Consider the following 18765-nt stretch of genomic DNA (forward strand, 5'->3'; position numbering starts at 1 on the left):
AACAGAGGTGAGCTGGACAAAGAAAGGGACCAGAATTCATTGATCCGTTCTGCACCTGGATCCTGCCTTGTCTTGGCTGCCACGGCCTGTCTATCCACTTACGGTCCCACTGATGGCCTTCAGCCCTGGACTAAAGTGGTGTCCAACGAAAGGCCACTTGGGGCTGAGGTTAACCCTCCCAGCGGGGGTGAGCAAGCGGGCCACGTGTGACCGCTCAGCGCTAAGGAGGGCTGCTGGCCCAGGGCTGGCTGGCCGCTGGCCCGCGGGCCGGGATGACGAGACTCACCGCAGGCCCCGGGAATCAGGGTGTGTGGAGAGCCAGGCGCACACCTGAGCACAGAGGGAGAGGGAGGACAATGGGCGTCCAGGCTGCGACAGCGCCTCCCAGCGGGCAAGAGGTAAGGCCGCCACAGATACGCATCTGGGGCAGCCCTGGGGGCCTTGGGAGCTGAGCTCCCTCCTCTCACCCTGGGCCTTATACACGCTTCAACCTTCTCCCCAACCCCACACCGACACCTGGGGTGCTGACCTCCCCGCCCTCAGGTTCAAAGGCAGAGGGCTCGAGGTACCAGACTGGCCTCACCGGGTCTGGGCCAGGCAGGGTGAGCGGCCTGCGAGGGAAGTTCTCCAGCACAGCAGCCCTCATTAGAACTCCTTGGCCTCCTGCAACTGCGCCAGGTATTCCTCCTCGGGGGGGTTGTCCGTGCAGGCCCGGCCATTGTTCGGGGGCCGCACGGCGTGGTAGCGGCTCCAGTCCCCCTTACACAGGATCCAGGGCAGCGTGTCCACCTTGAAGTGCAGCTCGGGCGAGAAGTCGGTGCTGACGAGGTCGGGCGCGCCGGCGCCCTTGCCTCGGGTCAGCAGACGGCTGCCCGCGTCGTAGCAGCAGTGCTGGGCGGCCAGCGTGCTGCTCTCCCCGGACAGCAGAGAGCGCAGGCAGAAGCGGGCCGTGGGCTGGTACACGTCCAGGCGCTCGCGTGGGCCGCTGGCGTCCCTCCACCGGAAGCTGCGGCCCTGGTGCTCGTCCTGCAGGCTCACGGCGCTGGACACGGCCTCCAGCGGGTACGCACACGGGCAGCTGGGCAGGTCCCGCAGCACCTGGCTCAGGTACTTGGCTAGGAAGTCACTCTTGCAGTTCAGCCACTTCTCACAGCTGTCCACATCTGCAGAGGGCAGGGGAGGGTGGAAAGGGGACCGGTCAGCCCCTGGGGTTGGGGGGACTGGTCAAGGGCCAATGCACGGAGGGGGAAGGCCTAGGCCCCAGCTGGTGCAAAGCTGTGGCTTGGTAGAGCCGTAGGGGCAGGAGGGGAAGGACCCACACCAGAGCGGGGGGCAGTCTGACCTGGCTGCCGCTGTTGACAGATAAGGGCAACCACACACCACCCAGGCAAGCTGAAGCAACAGGCCGTGGCCGAATGGGGGCTGGAGAAGGGGCCTACAGGCCCTCTGCGGAGATAGGCCTTGTCCCTTTAGATGCTGGATGGCGGGAAAGATCCTGGGATCGTGGGGAATGAGCTGGGGTGGGTGGGGGCAGGGACAGCAGTTTTAGCCTCCCGGTAAGAAAATGTTTCACTGTTTTCACCACTGGCCCATTCTTGTTCTTAACTTTGCCTTTCTCAGGCTCACTCTGTCTTTCTGGGCCCCCTGTGACCCCTCTGTCTATGCTACCCTCCCCCCCTCTCCCTACCTTGGAAAATGTGGCCTCTGACCCGGGCCACCCAGAACGAACTGCTCCTCCCTCTTTGCTGCAGACCCTTGGGCCCACTTGGCAGTGCTGTACCTAAGTTGGTTGTGTGTGTCTTTCCCCCGAAGACCTGAGCCCCTTGAGGGCAGGGACTGGGCTTGGTCTTCTGGGAATCCCCTGCCCCACACAGGGCCAGGTGCACCCTCCCGGTTCAGTGAGCTTCTGTGGCGTTGAGCACGGGACCCATCTGCAAGGGGGCTGTCGGCAGCTGCCTGCCTCCTTGTGGGGTGGGTGCAAGAGACACAGATGTGGAGTGTGCTGGGGAAAGCGCGGCCTGCTCCAAGCAGCCGGAAGGAGCAGTCCTGGAGCTCTAGACCTTGACTTGTTTTTGAGGGCAACTGCTCCCCAGACAGAGCCTGCCAGGAGCCTCAAAGAGTGACCAGGGAGTGGAAGCCAGAATGTCCCCATCCTATCCTGCTGCCAGGGAGCATACGCCCCACTAGATGATCTCCAAGCTCTGGGCTCCCCTCAAGACCTTCTTCCCAGCAGGAATATCAGGCTGGGAAAGGCCAATGGGTCTGGCTAGGGGGCTTGGAAATGTTACGGTCCCCTTGTTGGGGAGGCTAACCTTCCACCTGGAAGATGTACTCTCTGCCTCGGTGGCTGGAGGCAAGATTCCTGCCCGTGCGGTGAGGCTCCACCCTCCCGAGAGAAGTTTCCCCCAAACCCCCAAGGGCAGGGCCTAGCTCCCCACTGACCTGGGCTGAGCATGTCCGTAGCATTGTGGGCCAGGGGCCGCCACCCCTCACTGGGGAAGCCCAAGGGGTCCTTGTCCTCAGCGCCTTTGGGAAGAGAGGAGGCCAGGCTGGTGGTGCCGCAGGGCACCTCTGTGCTCCCGATGGGAGCCCAGCCCTCACTAGGTTCTCAGTGCCCGCGGCATCTGGGACAGGCCTGGCACGGGGCAGGACCACCGTGTGTGTGAGCTTCCTGCCTCCCCTCTCCCAAGCCCACCCTATACAAGGCTTACACGCCCACATTCCCAGGGGACCAAGTCCAGCGTGTAAGCCGCTCCGTCTGCAGGAGATGGGGCTCGTCTCACCAGGACAGGGGGGCAGGTCGCAGGCACGGGACTCGGTGGCAGTGCAGGCGTAGCCACAGGGCCGAGTCCTCTGCTGGCTGTCGCTGCTGCAGCTCCCACTGCAGGGAGACCAGGGGCTCCATTCCTCTTGAAGCTCAGAGTCTGCGTCAAGGCAGGGAGCCGGGGTGAGGTAGCAGAGCCCACGGGGTGCCTTGGTGTGAATTAGCAGAAGGCACCCCTCCCTTGGGAGGATACGGCCCGGGCCAGGACGCCCCGAGCGGACGGAGCATGGGCTGAATTTCAGCCCCACTCGTCTGCTCATCTGGGTACCCCTGTGCAGTGAACACCCGGGCAAGTGCAGGAAGTGTCACAACTCCCAGCCACCCACTCTGTGCCCACACGGCAACGAAGAGGTAAAGCCACCTGGAGGCCACCTGACCACTGCTGAGGGGACCTTGGGCAAGTCCCCTGACACCTCTGAGCTACAATTTTTATGTCAATCAAAACCAAGGGTGACAATACTTCCCTTGCAATGGGGGTACTAAAGAATGTCCCTGCTCCCCACGTCCTGGTCTGAGGGACCCAAATGCACCATGACAGCACCCACAGGCCTTTGGCTGCGCGGGCCTGAGACCCAGGGCTCTCTGTGGAACCCCCAAAGTACTGACACACACACCCAGCTCTCTCCTCACTTCCCAGGCAGGCCTGAGCAGGCTGGTACCAAGTGTTTAAGGAAAATCAATGGAAGAAAAGCTGAAAGTCATGAAAATTCTGCCTGTTAGCTTACATGACTTTGGTGAAATGGAAGAAGCCTGCTACAAGTTAGTCTGAACCATCGATGAGACACCAGGGCTCCGGGGAGGAGTGCTGTAACTGTGTGTGAAACATGTCTGTACCCAGGGAAAACTGAAACTGCAATATGCAAAAAAAAAATGCCTGTCATGGGGCGGGGGGCAGGCTTTAGGTGATATTTTCTGAATAGTCTACGTTGTTATGTTGCTTTCTAAAAAAAAAGTAATAGCCAATACTTTGTTTACTATGTACTGGCACTTTAAAAGTACTAACTCACGGGCTTCCCTGGTGGCGCAGTGGTTGAGAATCTGCCTGCTAATGCAGGGGACACGGGTTCGAGCCCTGGTCTGGGAAGATCCCACATGCCGCAGAGCAACTAGGCCCGTGAGCCACAACTACTGAGCCTGTGCGTCTGGAGCCTGTGCTCCGCAACAAGAGAGGCCGCCATAGTGAAAGGCCCGCGCACCGCGATGAAGAGTGGTCCCCGCTTGCCACAACTAGAGAAAGCCCTCGCACAGAAACGAAGACACGACACGGCAAAAATTAATTAATTAATTAATAAACTCCTACCCCCAACATCTTCTTAAAAAAAAAAAAAAGTACTAACTCACTTACTACTCTCTACACCCAATTCTACGTAGTCAGGGTTGTGCCCATGTCCATTTTAGAGAAGAAGGAACTGAGGCCCAGGGAGGTTAACTTGCCCAAGGTCACTCAGCTGGGAAGCAGCAGACCCAGGGTTCAAACTCACACAGTCTGAAGGTGAGGTCAGCTGTGAGTGGTGGGATTTATAATATTTCTTAATTTGTTGGAAACAGATATGAATATATATATTATTAACAAATGTCTGTTCTGCTTAGGGGATCTCAGGGCTATTGTGAGGGTCAAATGTTTAAAAAACAAACAAGCAAACTTTGCAAGCTATGGGTAATGCTTGGCTGATGATGATGTCTTCACAGGCCTAAGCTCCAGGCCTCCCCAGCTGCCCCTGCCCAGGAAGCTCTCACCCCCATTTCCACTCAGGACCTCCAGGGCCAGGGATATCAAGATGGGGGAGCTTACCGTAGCTTTCAGGCTCCCGGAAGGCCCGGTCCCCCGGGGACAACCAGCCCTGCTCCCAGCCTCTTGCGGCCCCACTGAACCCATGCTCCTGGTCATCGTCATTGTCTTCCTCATCGTTGTCCCCTTGGTCCTCACTCTCACTGTACTCTGGAGGGTAATCCTCCTCTTCCTCTTCCTCCTCTTCCCCTGGGGCTCTGCCCTTGAGACTAGGCCTCCCTTCCTCGCCCTCCAGGTAGCCCCAGAATAGGGGCCAGAAGAGTTCCTTGGCAGGCAGCCAGCTGGGGGCACCCTGGGACCAGTGATTGTTAGGCTCAGCCAGCAGGTCCATCTCCACCTCAGTCTGGGGGTCCTCCACCACTTCGATGGTCACCTGCAGAGGTACAGACACACCCGGCCAATAAGGGAGGGCTCAGAGCCAGACTCCAAAGGCTGGGGAGATGACAAGCCTGGGGGCAGGGGCAGGGGGAGACGCCCAACCTTTTCTCCAAACCAGCCCATTCTTTTGGTCCACCTTCTTGGTCTCCCCGGGCACAGAGGGTCACAGGCTAAGACCTGGCTGTGCATCAGAATCTGCTGGAGATTCCTGAGCCCCTGACCCCACCCCAGACACAGATTTAACTGGTGTGAGGTAGAGCCAGGCGTAGTGGTCCTAACATGTGCCAGGGTGGAGACCCACTCATTTAAGAAAAGCTGGGTTTGAATTCTGGCTCCACCAGCCCACAGGCTGCCCAACTGCTGAGGCCACTGACGGCCCTGAATCTCCATTTCCTCATTCTAGGGCCGGAAAATGAGGCCAAATGACAGCAGATCCCCACAACAGCCCTGGGGAGGGCTCTCGCCCACTACATTGTGGACAGGAAATAAGTAACATGAAACCATTTATGTGAAAGTGAACTTTAAAAACATCACTTTTGGCTCTTACAAAGTGATAGGAGGTCACAGAACAAAATTTGGGGAAAAGAACAAGCAAAATATAAAGAAGAAAATGGAAATCACCCATATTCCATCTCTGACAGGTAACATTTTGGTGATTAACCTTCCAAGTTTAGATATATAGACACACACACACATACTCACACACACACTTTTAAACAACTTTAGAATGTTGTGTGTTCTATATTTTTGTGATCTATTTTCTCTTTTGGTGAAAGTGTTTTGTGAGCTATAGATGGTACACAAAATGCAGGAATTCTTGTCATTAGGGGTTCGGGACTGATGGTGGAGTATGTAAACTGGATTCCACCAACCCCTCTAGTTTTCTCTTCCATAAAGCCCCTCTGGTGGGCAGGCCGCCGCCCCCCCAGCCCACCCCGTGCTTTGTCAGGAGCCTGCAGTGAGGGCTGGGCCTGGGGGATGATCAGACCTTCAGCCTTTCTACTAGACCTCTCCCCGTATTCCAGGAATCTCCTGCAGCTCACAAAACGGTCTCTGCTCGTTTGGTCCTCATGACAGCCCTGCCAGGTTGGTGCTGTTTGCCCCTTGCTATGGTCTAAGAAACGGAGGCTCAGAGAGCCACAGGACTTGCTCACGGTCTGGAGCTAGAAAGGGGGGAGCACTTCCACTTCCCACTGCTCCACAGGCAGGGCGGGGGGCTGTCACCTTCTCCGACCTGCACAGGACCCCTGCCCTCCAAGCAATACCGGATGGGACGCCTGACCTCAGAGCGGAGCTCTTCAGCCCAGCTTCTCTCCAGGCGTCCACTGGGCCCACGGCCCCCCTGGAGCTCTCACCTGGATATTGGGGTTTGGGGCACTCAAGTCTGTGTTGGCCAATCCCGGCAGCTTCTGCAGCTCCAGCAGCAAGGGTGCGTCCTCCAGGGTCCCGGGCAAGGAGGTCTTGTCCAGGGTCAGGGCCGCTGGCTCAGTGAGAGCCCAGCGTCTGTGTCGGCGCAGCCCTGCCTGGAGGCGGGCTCTGGAGAGCAAAGGGGTCTCCTCTTCGTCTCTAGGAGAGCTGGGGTCTGGGGAGGCCGAGACCTGAGGGAGAGATGGGAGGGAGGGGTGCCTGAGGTCAGCGCCCATGTGAACCCGGAAAAGGCTGGTGGGGGGCGGGAGCAGGGGGAGATTCGGGAGCCCAGGGGGCAGACCAGGTCACAAACTCGCCTTGAGACTGTTCATCCAAACGTGTCTGCTTTAACACCTCAGAGGGTGGACTGCGTCCACAAAGCGCTCAGGCAAATGATGCCAGCATGAGGCATGAGAAGGAGGGTTCAAATCAGGTTTCTACACATGGAAGAAACACAATCCAATCTGCTCATTTCACAGATGAACAAACTGAGGCCCAGAGGGGAAGTGAGGTGTTTAAGGCAGTGGTTCCAAAGTGCAGTTTGCAGACACTTGCCTCAGAATCCCCCAGGGCCCTTGTCAGAGAACAGACACCCAGGCCCTCCCACGTGAGGGCAGGAAGGCTCAAGAGGGCCGACAGGGGGGTGGGCAGCAGGCCCAGGCCCTTCCCCTCAGCACACTCCCCTGCCACCTGGCCTTCCCAAGCCATCCGTGCGGGGGCTGTATTTCTTGGCATCCCTGACCATAGCAACCTTCCTCCGCCTGCTCACCTGGGGCCTGGCCCCTTTTCCTATTCCAGGCTGCTTGTGTGGCCGTCTGTCTGCCAGTTAATTCCCTCCACCAGCCAGTGCCATGAGGTCCACACTGGGACTGTCCTTGATGCAGCTCAAATAGTAAGTGAAAGCAGATCCTGGCTGTCTCTGACTCTTGCTCTGGCCTTCCCTGCTCAGACAGTGGAGCACTGGGTCAGCACCTACCTCCAGGCTGCAGCCATTGCCCAGGTCTCTACACCAGGGCAGAAAGAGCCCTGTCCAGAGCTGCCTTGTGAGCCTCAGGGGCCAGGTGCCTGTGGACCCTGCCTCACCCAGGCCACAGCCTTGAGCCCACCTCCCGCCTCATACCTCGGGCAGTGCGGTACGGCTGAAAAACATGGGTCTGGAGAGTCAGATCAGCTTGGGTTCAAATCCCAGCTCTCCTTCTTACTTGCTCATTCAATTTGATGATTTCCCATCAACAAAATGAGAATAAGGGGCCTCCCTGGTGGCGCAGTGGTTGAGAGTCCGCCTGCCGATGCAGGGGATACGGGTTCGTGCCCCGGTCTGGGAGGATCCCATATGCCGCGGAGCGGCTGGGCCCGTGAGCCATGGCCGCTGGGCCTGCGCATCCGGAGCCTGTGCTCCGCAACGGGAGAGGCCACAACAGTGAGAGGCCCGCATACCGCAAAAAAAACAAAAAAAAACAAAAAAAAAATGAGAATAAGAATTCCTACCTGGAAGGATTGTCAGAATTTTATTTATCAAACACTCCACAGCATCCACTGTGTGCCAGGCACTATTCTAAACACTTAAATCACTCATTTAATCCTCCCAACAACCCTCAGAGGTAAGGGCTAGCTGTCATCTCCATTTTGATCATGAAAACTAAGGCACAGAAAAGGCAAGTAACTTGCCTGAGGTCACACAGACATTTACTGTTAGAAGCAGGATTTGAACCAGGCAGCCAGAGCTCACACTCTTAACCATCATGCTCCAACACTGCAGGTGAGAGCGCTGAGTCTACTTCACAAATCAGGGGCTGAATCAGTCTTGTTTCTCATGTCTCTCCCCTTTGACCCCCTCCTTCTGTGGTCCCCAGAGGCCTGGCTCTAAGGCTCCTGCACTGGGACTTCCCTGGTGGTCCAGTGGTTAAGACTCCATGCTTCCACGGCAGGGAACACGGGTTTGATCCCTGGTCAAGGAACTAAGATCCCGCATGCCATGTGGCGCAGCCAAAAAAACAAAAAACAGAACCAAAACAAACAAGGCTCCTGCACTAAACACCTGGTCCCAGGGCAGCCGTGGGCCCATCTCAACCGGGGCCCAGAGTCTCTCGATGAATGAAAGTGTTCTGGTCCAGATAGCCAGGACGGATGAGCAGAAGATGGGTAGATGAGTAATGGAACAACCCAACCCCTTCTCTGGCCAATCCTGGAGGCCTGGAGCATCCCCAGATGCCTCCTTCCTAGCAGTTCCCACCCATAATTCCACGGAAGCCCTAACTGTCCCCACGACTTTGCTCAGCAGTTCCTCTGTCTGCAGCCTCTGGGCACAGAAACAGGCGGACTTGGGACAGCAGCAGTTCAGGGTCTGCAGCCTTCCTACCTGATTTAGATGCCCCAGCCTCCTGGGCACAAACACCAGGATTCATCTGCGGACATCTGGCAATGACATTTGTAGTTGTCACAGCTGGGGCGGGGAAGGGGGTGCTACTGGCATCTAGTGGGTAGAAACCAGAAATCTTACAATGCATACATAGCACAACCTCACAGCAAGGATTACCCAGCCCAGAATGTCACCAGTGCTGCAGTTAAGAAACCCTGCTCTAGGGTCAGGCTGCCTGGGTCTGAATGCCAGTGGTGGCCTGGCTTCTGACCTGTGGGACCCTGGCAGGCGACATGACCTCTGTGAGCATCCTCATCTGTAAAATGGAAACGGTGATGGGACAGAGCTGGTACCGAGCAGGGATTCAAAGTGTCCGTTTCCAGCCCTCCCCACCCTGGTGCCCAATCGGACCAGACGATGAGCAGAGACCCTAGAAAGCCCTGGCTCAACATCACAGCCACACACACCACCCTTCCTCTCTTGGAGCCTCCTGCCCTGTGTGTCAGCCCCTGGGGAACTCCCCGGAGCGGACGGGGACATCTGATCTTAGTTTGGGTTCCCTGAGAAGCCGACCCTGAGACAAAGATCCAAGGGCAAGTGGTTCCTTTGGAAGGTGATCCCTGGAGACACCAGCAGGCAGTGAGGGAGCAAGTCAGGGAAGGGAGGCAGCTAATAAAGAACGCTCCATGAAGCCAGTGACCACGGTGCACAACTGGAGTGCATCCCACTGGGCGCCTCAGTTATGTCATCAGTCATCGGTTGAGGGAGGCTGGGTGGGGGAGAGGATGGGCACTCCAGGCGCTTCGGGCTGGCCGTGCACAGCTCAGAGCAGGCCCTGGTGCCAGGAAAAGCCCTCAGGCAACTGGAAGTGAGGCCTGCAGGGATGTGGGCAGAGCATTCAGAGCCCTGACGTGTAAGCACTGTCTGAGCGCATCTTCTGTACCGCGCCTAGACCAGGCCCTTTACATACCTTCTGACACTTACTCCAGCTAGGGTGTAAGCTCCGTGCAGGTAGAAATGTTTGTCTGCTTTGTTCACGCTGTATTGCATGCCTAGCACAGTGCCTGGCACGCTACAGGCACTCAGTAAATCATTTCTGAGTAACTGAACGAATGCCAGCAATGATGAGGGGTGAGTGTGACTATCTCTGTGTTAACGATGAGGCTGTGGAGGCTCAGAGAGGGTAAGGGATTTCCATAAGGTCTCACAGGTTACACTATGGGAGCTTAGGTTCAGACTCAGCTCTGCCGGATCTCAACGCCCAGGCATCGGTGCACACGCGCCTGCGCAGACAGACACTCAGGCCAGTTACCCCTCAAGCGCAACCCCCTCTGCATTCAAAAAGCGCTTCGGCTTTCATCTTCTTGTCTGGCCCCTGAAGGTGGTGGTAACGAGTGCAGCCTGGAGGCCACATCACCTGGGATCAAACCCCAACTTGGACACCTACTGGCTGTATGACCGTGGGCAGGTTACTTAATCTGCCTTAGTTTCTCCTGTAAATTAGGGAAAGGGCCGGCCATCCCTGTCTCATAGGGCTGCTGAGTTAGAACGGCGCCTGGCACATGCAGTGAGTGTTACCTAGAGGTGGTGATAGATAGTTCTCAGAGAGAGAGCGGGCAGCACCCCTCTCACCAGCCTGGTGTTGGTTCTTTACACTTTATTTGGTCTAAAGACCGCTCCCCCTCCACTACTGATGCAGATCTCTGGGCGGTGTATTTCCATGACATTCTGAAGCAAATTCTGAGGCTCCGGCCTGTTTAAGAACACCTGCCCTATCCCACGGGACCACCTCCCACATCTTTTATGCTTAAATGTGGAGTTTCACACGTGTACATATACACAGCCCCATTCTTTTGGAGATGGTGTCATTACCCAGATAAACATGAGATATATAGATATACACCAAGATATGTCCCCACCATTCATTCTCTCTCTCCCTCTCTCTCTCTTTCTCTCTCTCACACACACACACACACACACACACGGGCCCACGCATATGCTCCCAGGCTTGGCAGGGCAGCCCTGACCCACGTGTTTCCAGTTAACATAAGAGCCCCCCTACCCACAAACCCTTACTGCATTGCTTGAACATTGCCTGCTAACCTGCTTCAGCTCCCCTCACAGTCCCCCCACTCTCCCTTCTCCCCTCTGCCTCCTCTCAGGGGTCAGAAACTTGTTCCAGATAATGAAATCCAGTTGCCAGGTGCAGTCCAGCATCTCTCCTCCCCGCAACCACTGGCTGAGGCCCAGGCGCATCCCTACAGAGCCCGGGCTGCACACACAGTCACCACGGCTTCCCAGAGGTGCTGGAGCCCCATCATTCAAAGGCAGTTGCTTCTCCAGACAGGCCAGAGGACCACCGGCAGAGGAATGGGGTTGGATGTCACCCTCCTCACTGGTGTGGCGCTGTTCTAACCCAGCCCACCCTGGTCTGGGAGGGAGACCTACCTCAGAGCACACCCTCCAAGCACCAGGGCTGGCTTCATGCTGTGTGACCTGTGCACCTGTACAGCACGCTGCACCGGGTTTACTGCTCTGCTGTTGCCATCTTGAAATGCTTAGAGACCCCACATTTTCATTCTGCACTGGGCCCCATGAACTATGAAGCCAGTGCTGTCGAGCACCCTGCAGGTACTGACCCAATGAATCCTCATAGCCACGAGGAACCAGCATCACCCTCACTTCCTAGAGGAGGCAGCCAAGGATCCGAGAGGTGAAGGAACTTGCTCAGGGTTACACAGGGGGCTGGCAGACCAGGTTTTGAGGCAGACGATCTGGCTAGAGAGTCTGTGCTCTTAACCCTTGTGCTTTGCCGGCTCCAGGCACGGGCAGCACCTTCTGGTTCATTGCCTGCCACTGTGGGGTGCGGAATGTGTCGAACGAACAAAACACTAGGACACGATGTTCTGCTTTTCATATCCATCCTTCCCGTTGATCCTCATAACAACCAAGTGAGGTGAGAAGGGCAGGGACGATTAGGAGACTGAGATCCAGTGAGGCTGGGCCTTGTCTGGGACCACTGAGCGGCCAAGCCTCCAGGCTTCAGTTCCTGACCTTCCTTCTCTCCCTCAACCACCTTTCCAGTGGTTCCGACCTCTCAGAGCGAGAAGAATGGTCTGGAGGGAGAACAAAGTTCACAGTCAAGGGGCGGGAAGGTGCTCAGATGCAGGAGGTGGCGGAGGGCAAGGCCACAGGCTCGCATCACACAGACCTGGGTTCCAGTTCCCCTTCTGTCAGTTGCTCACTGATTAGGCCAGAAAGACCCCAACCAAAGAAGGCCAATCTTCAGAAAAATACCTGCTTCTCGGTGCCACCCACCTGGCAGATGAGACCTTTCAACCCACCATGCAGTCCAGGCCCTGCTGCCCGGTAACTGGCTGGATGATGCACCAGGACTGAAGTGCTGCCTAAGTACCCCTGCCACGTGCATGACGCTGCCCCGGGTTGGGGAGCTCCTTTCTCTGTGTTTAGTCCTTCATCTCAGCCTGCACCCTCACAAAGTACTTCCTCCCATGGCAGCTGAATCCCTGCTGCCGCAGCATGAAATGTGCCCAGCTCTGCCCCGTGGGGGAATCCTTCCTGCGGGACAGTCCTTGAAGCCGAGGAGCTGCCCTCTATCAATTCTTCTCTCTTGCCTAGTTCTAACCTCCATTACCCTCTTGTGGCTGCAAGTCCCCAGCTCCCCTCCGACCTGCCCCAGGGTCTTACCTTGTTGGGCTAGGAGGTGGTGGGTGCCAGGGTTAGGTGCCCAGGGGCTGGAGAATTAAGCAAAGCTGGGTTTGGATCCTGGCTTAGTTATTGGACCCACTGTTAGTTTCCTTGTCCTTCAAATGAGGACAACAAGACTAGGAACACAAAATGCCCTGTAGCTGTATGGGTGATGTTCTGATCCCGACTAGAATAGAAGATACCCAAGGCAGAGCTGTATCATTCTTTGCTCGTCCAGCACCCAACAAATTGCGTGGCCCCAGCCCCTTGTAACGACGAGGCCACCCACGTGGACAGTGCTTTCTCACCCCGCATGCCACCCAACGAAATGGGTTCTCATTCCCACTTGACTGTGGCTCAGCAACAGGCCTGCCCAGAGAGAGGATGGCATAGTTTGTTCACGATAGTAATGATTTCAAGACTTCAGATGAGCAGGCTGGAGCATGACACGCAAAGGTCTCAGTGTAGCTCTGGAAAGACAGATCTGGCTCCCAATCCCAGTGAGGCTTACCATCTCTGTGCCTCGATTTTTTCATCTGGAAAATGGGGATGATGCCCATGTCAGACATTTGACAATGAAATAACATCACGTTAAGTACTTTGTACTGAGTCTGTCAGGCCCAAGGGATGCTTACTGCCCTGCAGCCATCCTACACCTTTGGATCCAGGGGGGGTTTATGTTCTTCAGCTCCTTCACAAAGCCCTCTGGGCTGGTCAGCGATGTCTGACGCATCACCAAAGCCCTAGAATAGCAGTGTGCACTCTCGCAACATGATTCCTCAGCTCACACCTTTGATGTGTGACTGCTTTAGCACACATCATTCACACTTGGGAAACAATGTTTGAGCTGGATGGGACCATGGAGATGACTTAGCCCCTCATTTCAAATGTCAGGAAATTGTCCAAGGGGAGTCACACACACATGAGTTAATAACCAGCTGGGACCAGAACCCCAGGCCTCGGGCTCCAAGCTCTGTTTTTCCTCCATGCCAGTAATTTGTTTGAAAATGTTTTTGAGGGCTCTGCCAGGCTCTATACCAGGGCTGGGGATGTGACTTTGGCGCTGAAATAACTCATCCTCTGGGCTGGTCTTGGGGGAAGACCTGGCAAACATACTAAAAATAATTACAATCAAAGGGGTAAGTAAAAAAGTATTTATGCCAATTCAGTTAATTTTATTTCCATTGTCATCTCCACTGAGGAAGTGGACTGGCCAGAGGCTGTTCAGTTCCTCTGGATTTGTGTTCAGCTGTGGCTCCCAACAACGGGCAGGAAGAGGGGGTATCCCACAGGAAATATGGGCAGTGGGTGCTACAGGCATCTAGTGGGTAGAGGGCAGAGATGCTGCTAAACATCCTACAATGCTACGACTCACAACAAAGAAGTGTATAACCCCAAGATGATGGTAGTGTGGAGGTTGAGAACCCCTGGTCTACAGGATGTACTCTCAACAGGGGCAAAAATTAGATCTGGGAGGAGGAGGCCAAAAAATCTAAGTATTATTGCAATACAATGGTTTGTAACACTCCAAAGGGCCTTAGTGCATGAATAGAGAGCATATCTGTGGTATTAAAATTTCATGGGGGAGGCACTTAGAACAAATAGAGTCTAAAAATCTCCTTAGGAGGGAGAGCAGTCATGAAAAAAAGATGGACAAACAAGGGTCCACAGAGACACCCCCCCCCTAAAATGCAGGGGACGTGCTTTCTTCCCGTTGCCTCTGGAGGGCCTCAGCAGCCTGGGCACTGACAGGGCCCCAAGCTCGGGCTCTGGCTCACTTCACTGCTCTCCTGAACCCGCCTCGGGCCCTGAGTGTCCTCATCTGGAAAATGAGAAGAGCCACTCCGGCCTCCCCCTAGAATTGCTCCGTGCACTGAGAGGCCAGGACCCCCTGCCACACAGGCCTGCTCCTGCGAACCCTGCAACAAGTCTGGCGGGCTTTGTCCCCATGGGGATGAGTCCGCTGTGGTCCAGGAGGGAACGGCTGGACTGTTGACCCCTGGCGACGGGAGACGCGGGTTTTGACAGACGGTGATTTCTCTTCGTGTCTAAACTACTCTTGGTCTCACTACTCTGTCTTGGCAAAAGCCCACTCACAGCCCCTCACCACCCCCAGAAAGCGCTCCTCTACCTCTTACCGACCTCTTCTGCTTGTTCAAGTCCCTAATGATATAAAGGTCCCACCCAGAAAGTTGGAGGCCCCCACTTACTACCTCACCTTCTCTCAATTCACACCCCAAAGGACCCAAATCCTTTGAAGATTTGATCGAAGAGGCTGCACCAGGGGCTCACTTGACCGCTGGAACCTCAGCAACACCCGCCCGCCACTCCGCAAAGCGCTGCGGTCCTCGAGCATCCTCCGGACTCCTCTCGGAGCGCGCACCTGAACCGCATGGCTGCAGGAGAGGTTCGCTCAGGGCGAGGCAGCCGCGGGGACGCGGCGGGCGGATGGGAAAGGAAGCCGGGCGGCTGCAGGGTATCTGCGCATCTCACTCAGCACAGAAGTAACGTTTCTCCCCAGGGTGACCTGCTTCACAGCCCGGGGGTGTTTCCCGCAGGTCCGGCGCACCTGGCCACCGCTCGACGCCCGCCGACGTCCGGGCCGGTCCCGCCCCTCGCACTCAGAGGCCGCCACTCGCGTCCCGGTCCTGCTCCCCGCGCGGCCAGAGCTGGGGGCCGGGGGAGCAGGAACCCAGCGCGCCGCAGCCCGAGCCCCGCCGCTCACCTCCGCCAGCCTCACGTGGCTCCAGCCGGGGCCCCGCGGCTTCCGCAGGGGGAGTCCTCGCACCGCGGCCAGCAGCGCGGTCAGCAGCACCACGCAAAGGGGGAGCGCCGCGCGGCCGGGGAGTCGAGGCATCCTCTCCCTGCCGAGGCTGCTCCGCCCGGCGCCTTCGCGCCTCCCGGGCCGCTCCGGCGAGTCTGTTGACGCCGGGCCTCGCCTCCTCCGTGGGCGGGAGTGCTGGGACGGCGGCGCAGGCCCGGCAGCGCCAGCGTTCAGGGCTCGGGAGGGGAGCTCCGGCGGCCGCGGGGGCGCGCGGGGCGGGGGCGCGCGGCTCTCCTCTCTCTCTCTCTATTCTCTGTCTCTCTGCTCTGTCTTCTCCTCTCTCTTTTCTCTCTCTGTCTTCTCTCTCCTCTCTTCTCTCTTTTCTCTGTCTTCTCTCTCCTCTCTCTCCTCTCTCTCCTCTCCTCTCCTCTCTCTTCTCTCTCTCTCCCTCTCTCTCTCCCTGGCCCGGCGTGGGCGCCCCGGCTGCTCTCGGGTCGGCGCTCGGGATGTCCCCCGCCCTCCCCGGAGGGGTGGCCCCTCGCGCTCCCGGACAAGTCTTGGCCCAGCGGGCGGCTCCCTTTGATCTGGCCGCCTCCCCGCCCTGAGTGCCCGCCGCTGTCGCCGGCGCAGCCCCAAGCGAATTCCTGTTCGGGGAAAGTCGCAGCCCGCCTGCCGGCGCTCTCCAGTCCAGCTATGCGACTCCTGCGGGGTCCTGAGGGCGACGCCGGGGCTGACCGACCGCCAGAGCCTCGCGGGCGAGGGGCGTGCCGCAGCCCAACGCGGGAGCCTTCAGCTCTTGGGCAAATGTGCACCAAGGTAGGTTGGCTTGGGGAGGAAGGCCTGGAAGTAACTCCCCCAAGGCTCTTCCAGCTCCCCTGCTGGAGGTGGAGACTCGAAAAAACACCTGCCACTCTGCACCCAATTTCCCCCGGGTGTTCAGCACTTGAAGAGCCAGGAGAGAGATGAGACTCAGATGTGAGGATAAAGTCCCAGAAGGACAGCAGCTGGCCGCATTTGAAGGAGTGGTCAGCAGATCCTGCCCTGCCACTGGGTGTCACCTAGTTTCATCCTGGGTAAAACAGTGGGGCCACCCACTCCCTCCAGAGGGACACTTGTGCAGGGATCTTCCCGTGTAGGGCGTGCGGTCACGAAATAAAACCTCAGCTTATGATAATGATCAGGAACTATGAGTGGCAGTGACGATTTTCATGGCCGGGGGCTGTTAGGGACTGTGAGCTCCGTGACACAGGGCAGGTGGGGTGGGGTTTGGACAGGTAGGTGAGGAGCAGTCAGAGGCATTATTAGGAAGATGCCTACCCAGGGGCCATATGGAGGAACACAAAGGCTGCCTGGCTTCTGGGCAGGGACAGCAGATCCCTGGAGGTGCTGGGAAGGATGCCAGCAACCTGGCCATAGGGTAAAATTTGGGATCTGGGTTTAGCCTTAGAAACTCTTAGGAGACTGGGCACATTTCTGAGAAACCATTCCTATCCCTAAGCACTGCCCAGGACTCTGCAGTTTTTTTGGTTTTTTAATAAATTTATTTTTGGCTGCATTGGGTCTTTGTTGCTGTGTGCGGGCTTTTCTCTCGTTGCGTCGAGAGGGGGCCACTCTTTGTTGCGGTGCGTGGGCTTCTCATTGTGGTGGCTTCTCTTGTTGTGGAGCACAGGCTCTAGGCGCATGGTCTTCAGTAGTTCTGGCATGGGGCTCCCCCTCGCCAGCTCTAGAGCGCAGGCTCAGTAGTCGTGGCGCACGGGCTTAGTTGCTCCGCGGCATGTGTAATCTTCCCGGACCAGGGCTCGAACCCGTGTCCCCTGAACTGGCGGGTGGATTCTTAACCGCTGCGCCACCAGCGAAGTCCCAAATGGGTATTTATTTTTTCAATGCTTACAACTTTTCACTGGTTTTCCCCGGTGTGTAAGATAAAGTCACCCGGTGCAGCAGCCTCTCCCACCTCCTGGTGAGCCCCACTTCACCACTCTTGCGAGCATCAACCACACTCTTTCTTTCAGATCCTCCAATCCTTAGAAAAGTTTCCTCTATCACCTCTGTCTAAACCAGACACTGGTTCCAATCTTATCAGCCTCTTTACCTTTCCTTCATGGCACTTCGCAGTTTCTAACATGACATATATGGTTCATGTGCCTATTTGTTTACAAAAGTAGGAACCATAACTTTTTGTTTGTTGCTGTTATTGGTAATGCTCAGTGCAGTACCTGGCATGGAAACAGCTCTCAGTATTTATTGGTTTAATGAATAGAGGCAGATACAGCTTTCAGAGTATTTTATTGGAGCAAAACAACATATTTCATGGGATGATTCTTAAGTCATCTCAAGTAGTTCCCCTTCAGCTCTTAACAGGCACTCTCAAAATGGATACACCTCCCCAACCCATCATTTATAGCTTGACAGTCATCCAACAACAACAGCAACGAAAAATCATCTGGGAAAAAAGGGAGACCAGGGAGGGGTGTGGGCAAGGGAGAGAGTGACATTTTAACACAATACTAAATTTTAGAAGGTTTTATTTGTATTTCCCCTTCTCTTTCTCAGATTATATGAGCATTACAGGTCTGGAGAAGGGTTAGCACAGCACCTCTTGCAAATTCCAGTTTACAGGAATGAAAAAATATGGGCCAACAAAATAAGATCTCGGCTCTCCATAAGCTATTTCTCTATTCTTATTTTATCTCTTTCCCCCTTCTTAATGTTAGCTACCTTTATCAAGAGAGGGATCATCAAGACTATTGGCATGCTGGCTGACATGGCGATCTCACTAGTATCCTGTGAAGAACCATCAAGGATGCTTTTTATCGTTCCAACCATTAACACCACTGAGGTCACAAGACCTACCATCAAGGGTGAAGACAAGTCACCATTCCCCCCTAGTCAGTGATATGTCCCACACTTCCTTGGAAGGCCTGGGCCAAATGACAAAGCTTTGCACAAGAAACTCGGGAACTGTGTTGGAAAAAGCAGACACTGAGTGGGCTTAAGGCTCCTTGTGTATGGAAGGATCCACTGTCCATGCAGACAGCAACAAGGCAGGACACTTGGCACATCAGGGCACTGCTCTAATTTTTACCTTTCATTCATTCAACCTCCCCATAACTGCTCCAAAAGAACAGAGCTTTGGGTGTGCTTCATTAAAAACACAGTAAAGGCAGTTTAAGAGCCACTGAATTCTTTATGGTCAGTTTAATAAACTCATCATACCACAAAAAATCACAGTTTATAAGGCCATTTATCACGTGTACTACACAGTAAACGAGACCTTGCCCACAGCTCCCCCAAGTCAGTCCCAAGGATGACTGGGAACGTGATACCTCAGACTCAGCAGAGACATTAGAATAAACATTTCCAATAAGGGCTCGAGCTAGCCCCTTCGGTTTCCTCCCTAGAAAAGGCTCAGTCTATAGCAAAAGGTGCTTAGAAAACAGAAGTCACTAGAAATGACAAAAGGGGCAACAGCATTTTCTACACATTAAAAGCAAAGGGATCACTGGCTAGTCCTGGCATTTCCTCTGTATGATAAG

General features: G+C 55.8%; 1 protein-coding gene across 2 annotated transcripts; it reads right to left on the reverse strand.

The window, feature by feature from the left end:
* Nucleotides 1-300: 300 nt before the first annotated feature.
* ISM2 (isthmin 2) lies at nucleotides 301-15646 on the reverse strand. 2 transcript variants are annotated; one of them, XM_082618000.1, is made up of 6 exons: nucleotides 15191-15646; nucleotides 6347-6589; nucleotides 4617-4986; nucleotides 2784-2924; nucleotides 2443-2526; nucleotides 301-1163 (listed from the first exon to the last, which is right to left on the reverse strand). In XM_082618000.1, exons 1-6 carry the CDS (start codon nucleotides 15320-15322, stop codon nucleotides 646-648), a joined length of 1488 nt encoding a protein of 495 aa, XP_082474126.1. In that variant the 5' UTR covers nucleotides 15323-15646; the 3' UTR covers nucleotides 301-645. The 2 variants fall into 2 exon arrangements, with proteins under 2 accessions (XP_082474126.1, XP_082474127.1); XM_082618001.1 differs by lacking the exon at nucleotides 2784-2924.
* Between the last annotated feature and the right edge of the window lie 3119 nt (nucleotides 15647-18765).

Source organism: Mesoplodon mirus (genome assembly GCF_964341445.2).
Source record: "Mesoplodon mirus genome assembly, chromosome: 4".
In the NCBI taxonomy this organism is placed as follows: Eukaryota; Metazoa; Chordata; class Mammalia; order Artiodactyla; family Ziphiidae; genus Mesoplodon; species Mesoplodon mirus.

Coding starts and splice junctions, on each gene's coding strand:
- ISM2 (XM_082618000.1), bottom strand. CDS start 15,322: ATGCCTCGACTCCCCGGCCGCGCGGCGCTCCCCCTTTGCGTGGTGCTG. Junction 2,527..2,783: donor CGACCTGCCCCCCTGTCCTG/GTGAGACGAGCC, acceptor CTCTTCCCAAAG/GCGCTGAGGACAAGGACCCC. Junction 1,164..2,442: donor TACGGACATGCTCAGCCCAG/GTCAGTGGGGAG, acceptor TGCCCTCTGCAG/ATGTGGACAGCTGTGAGAAG.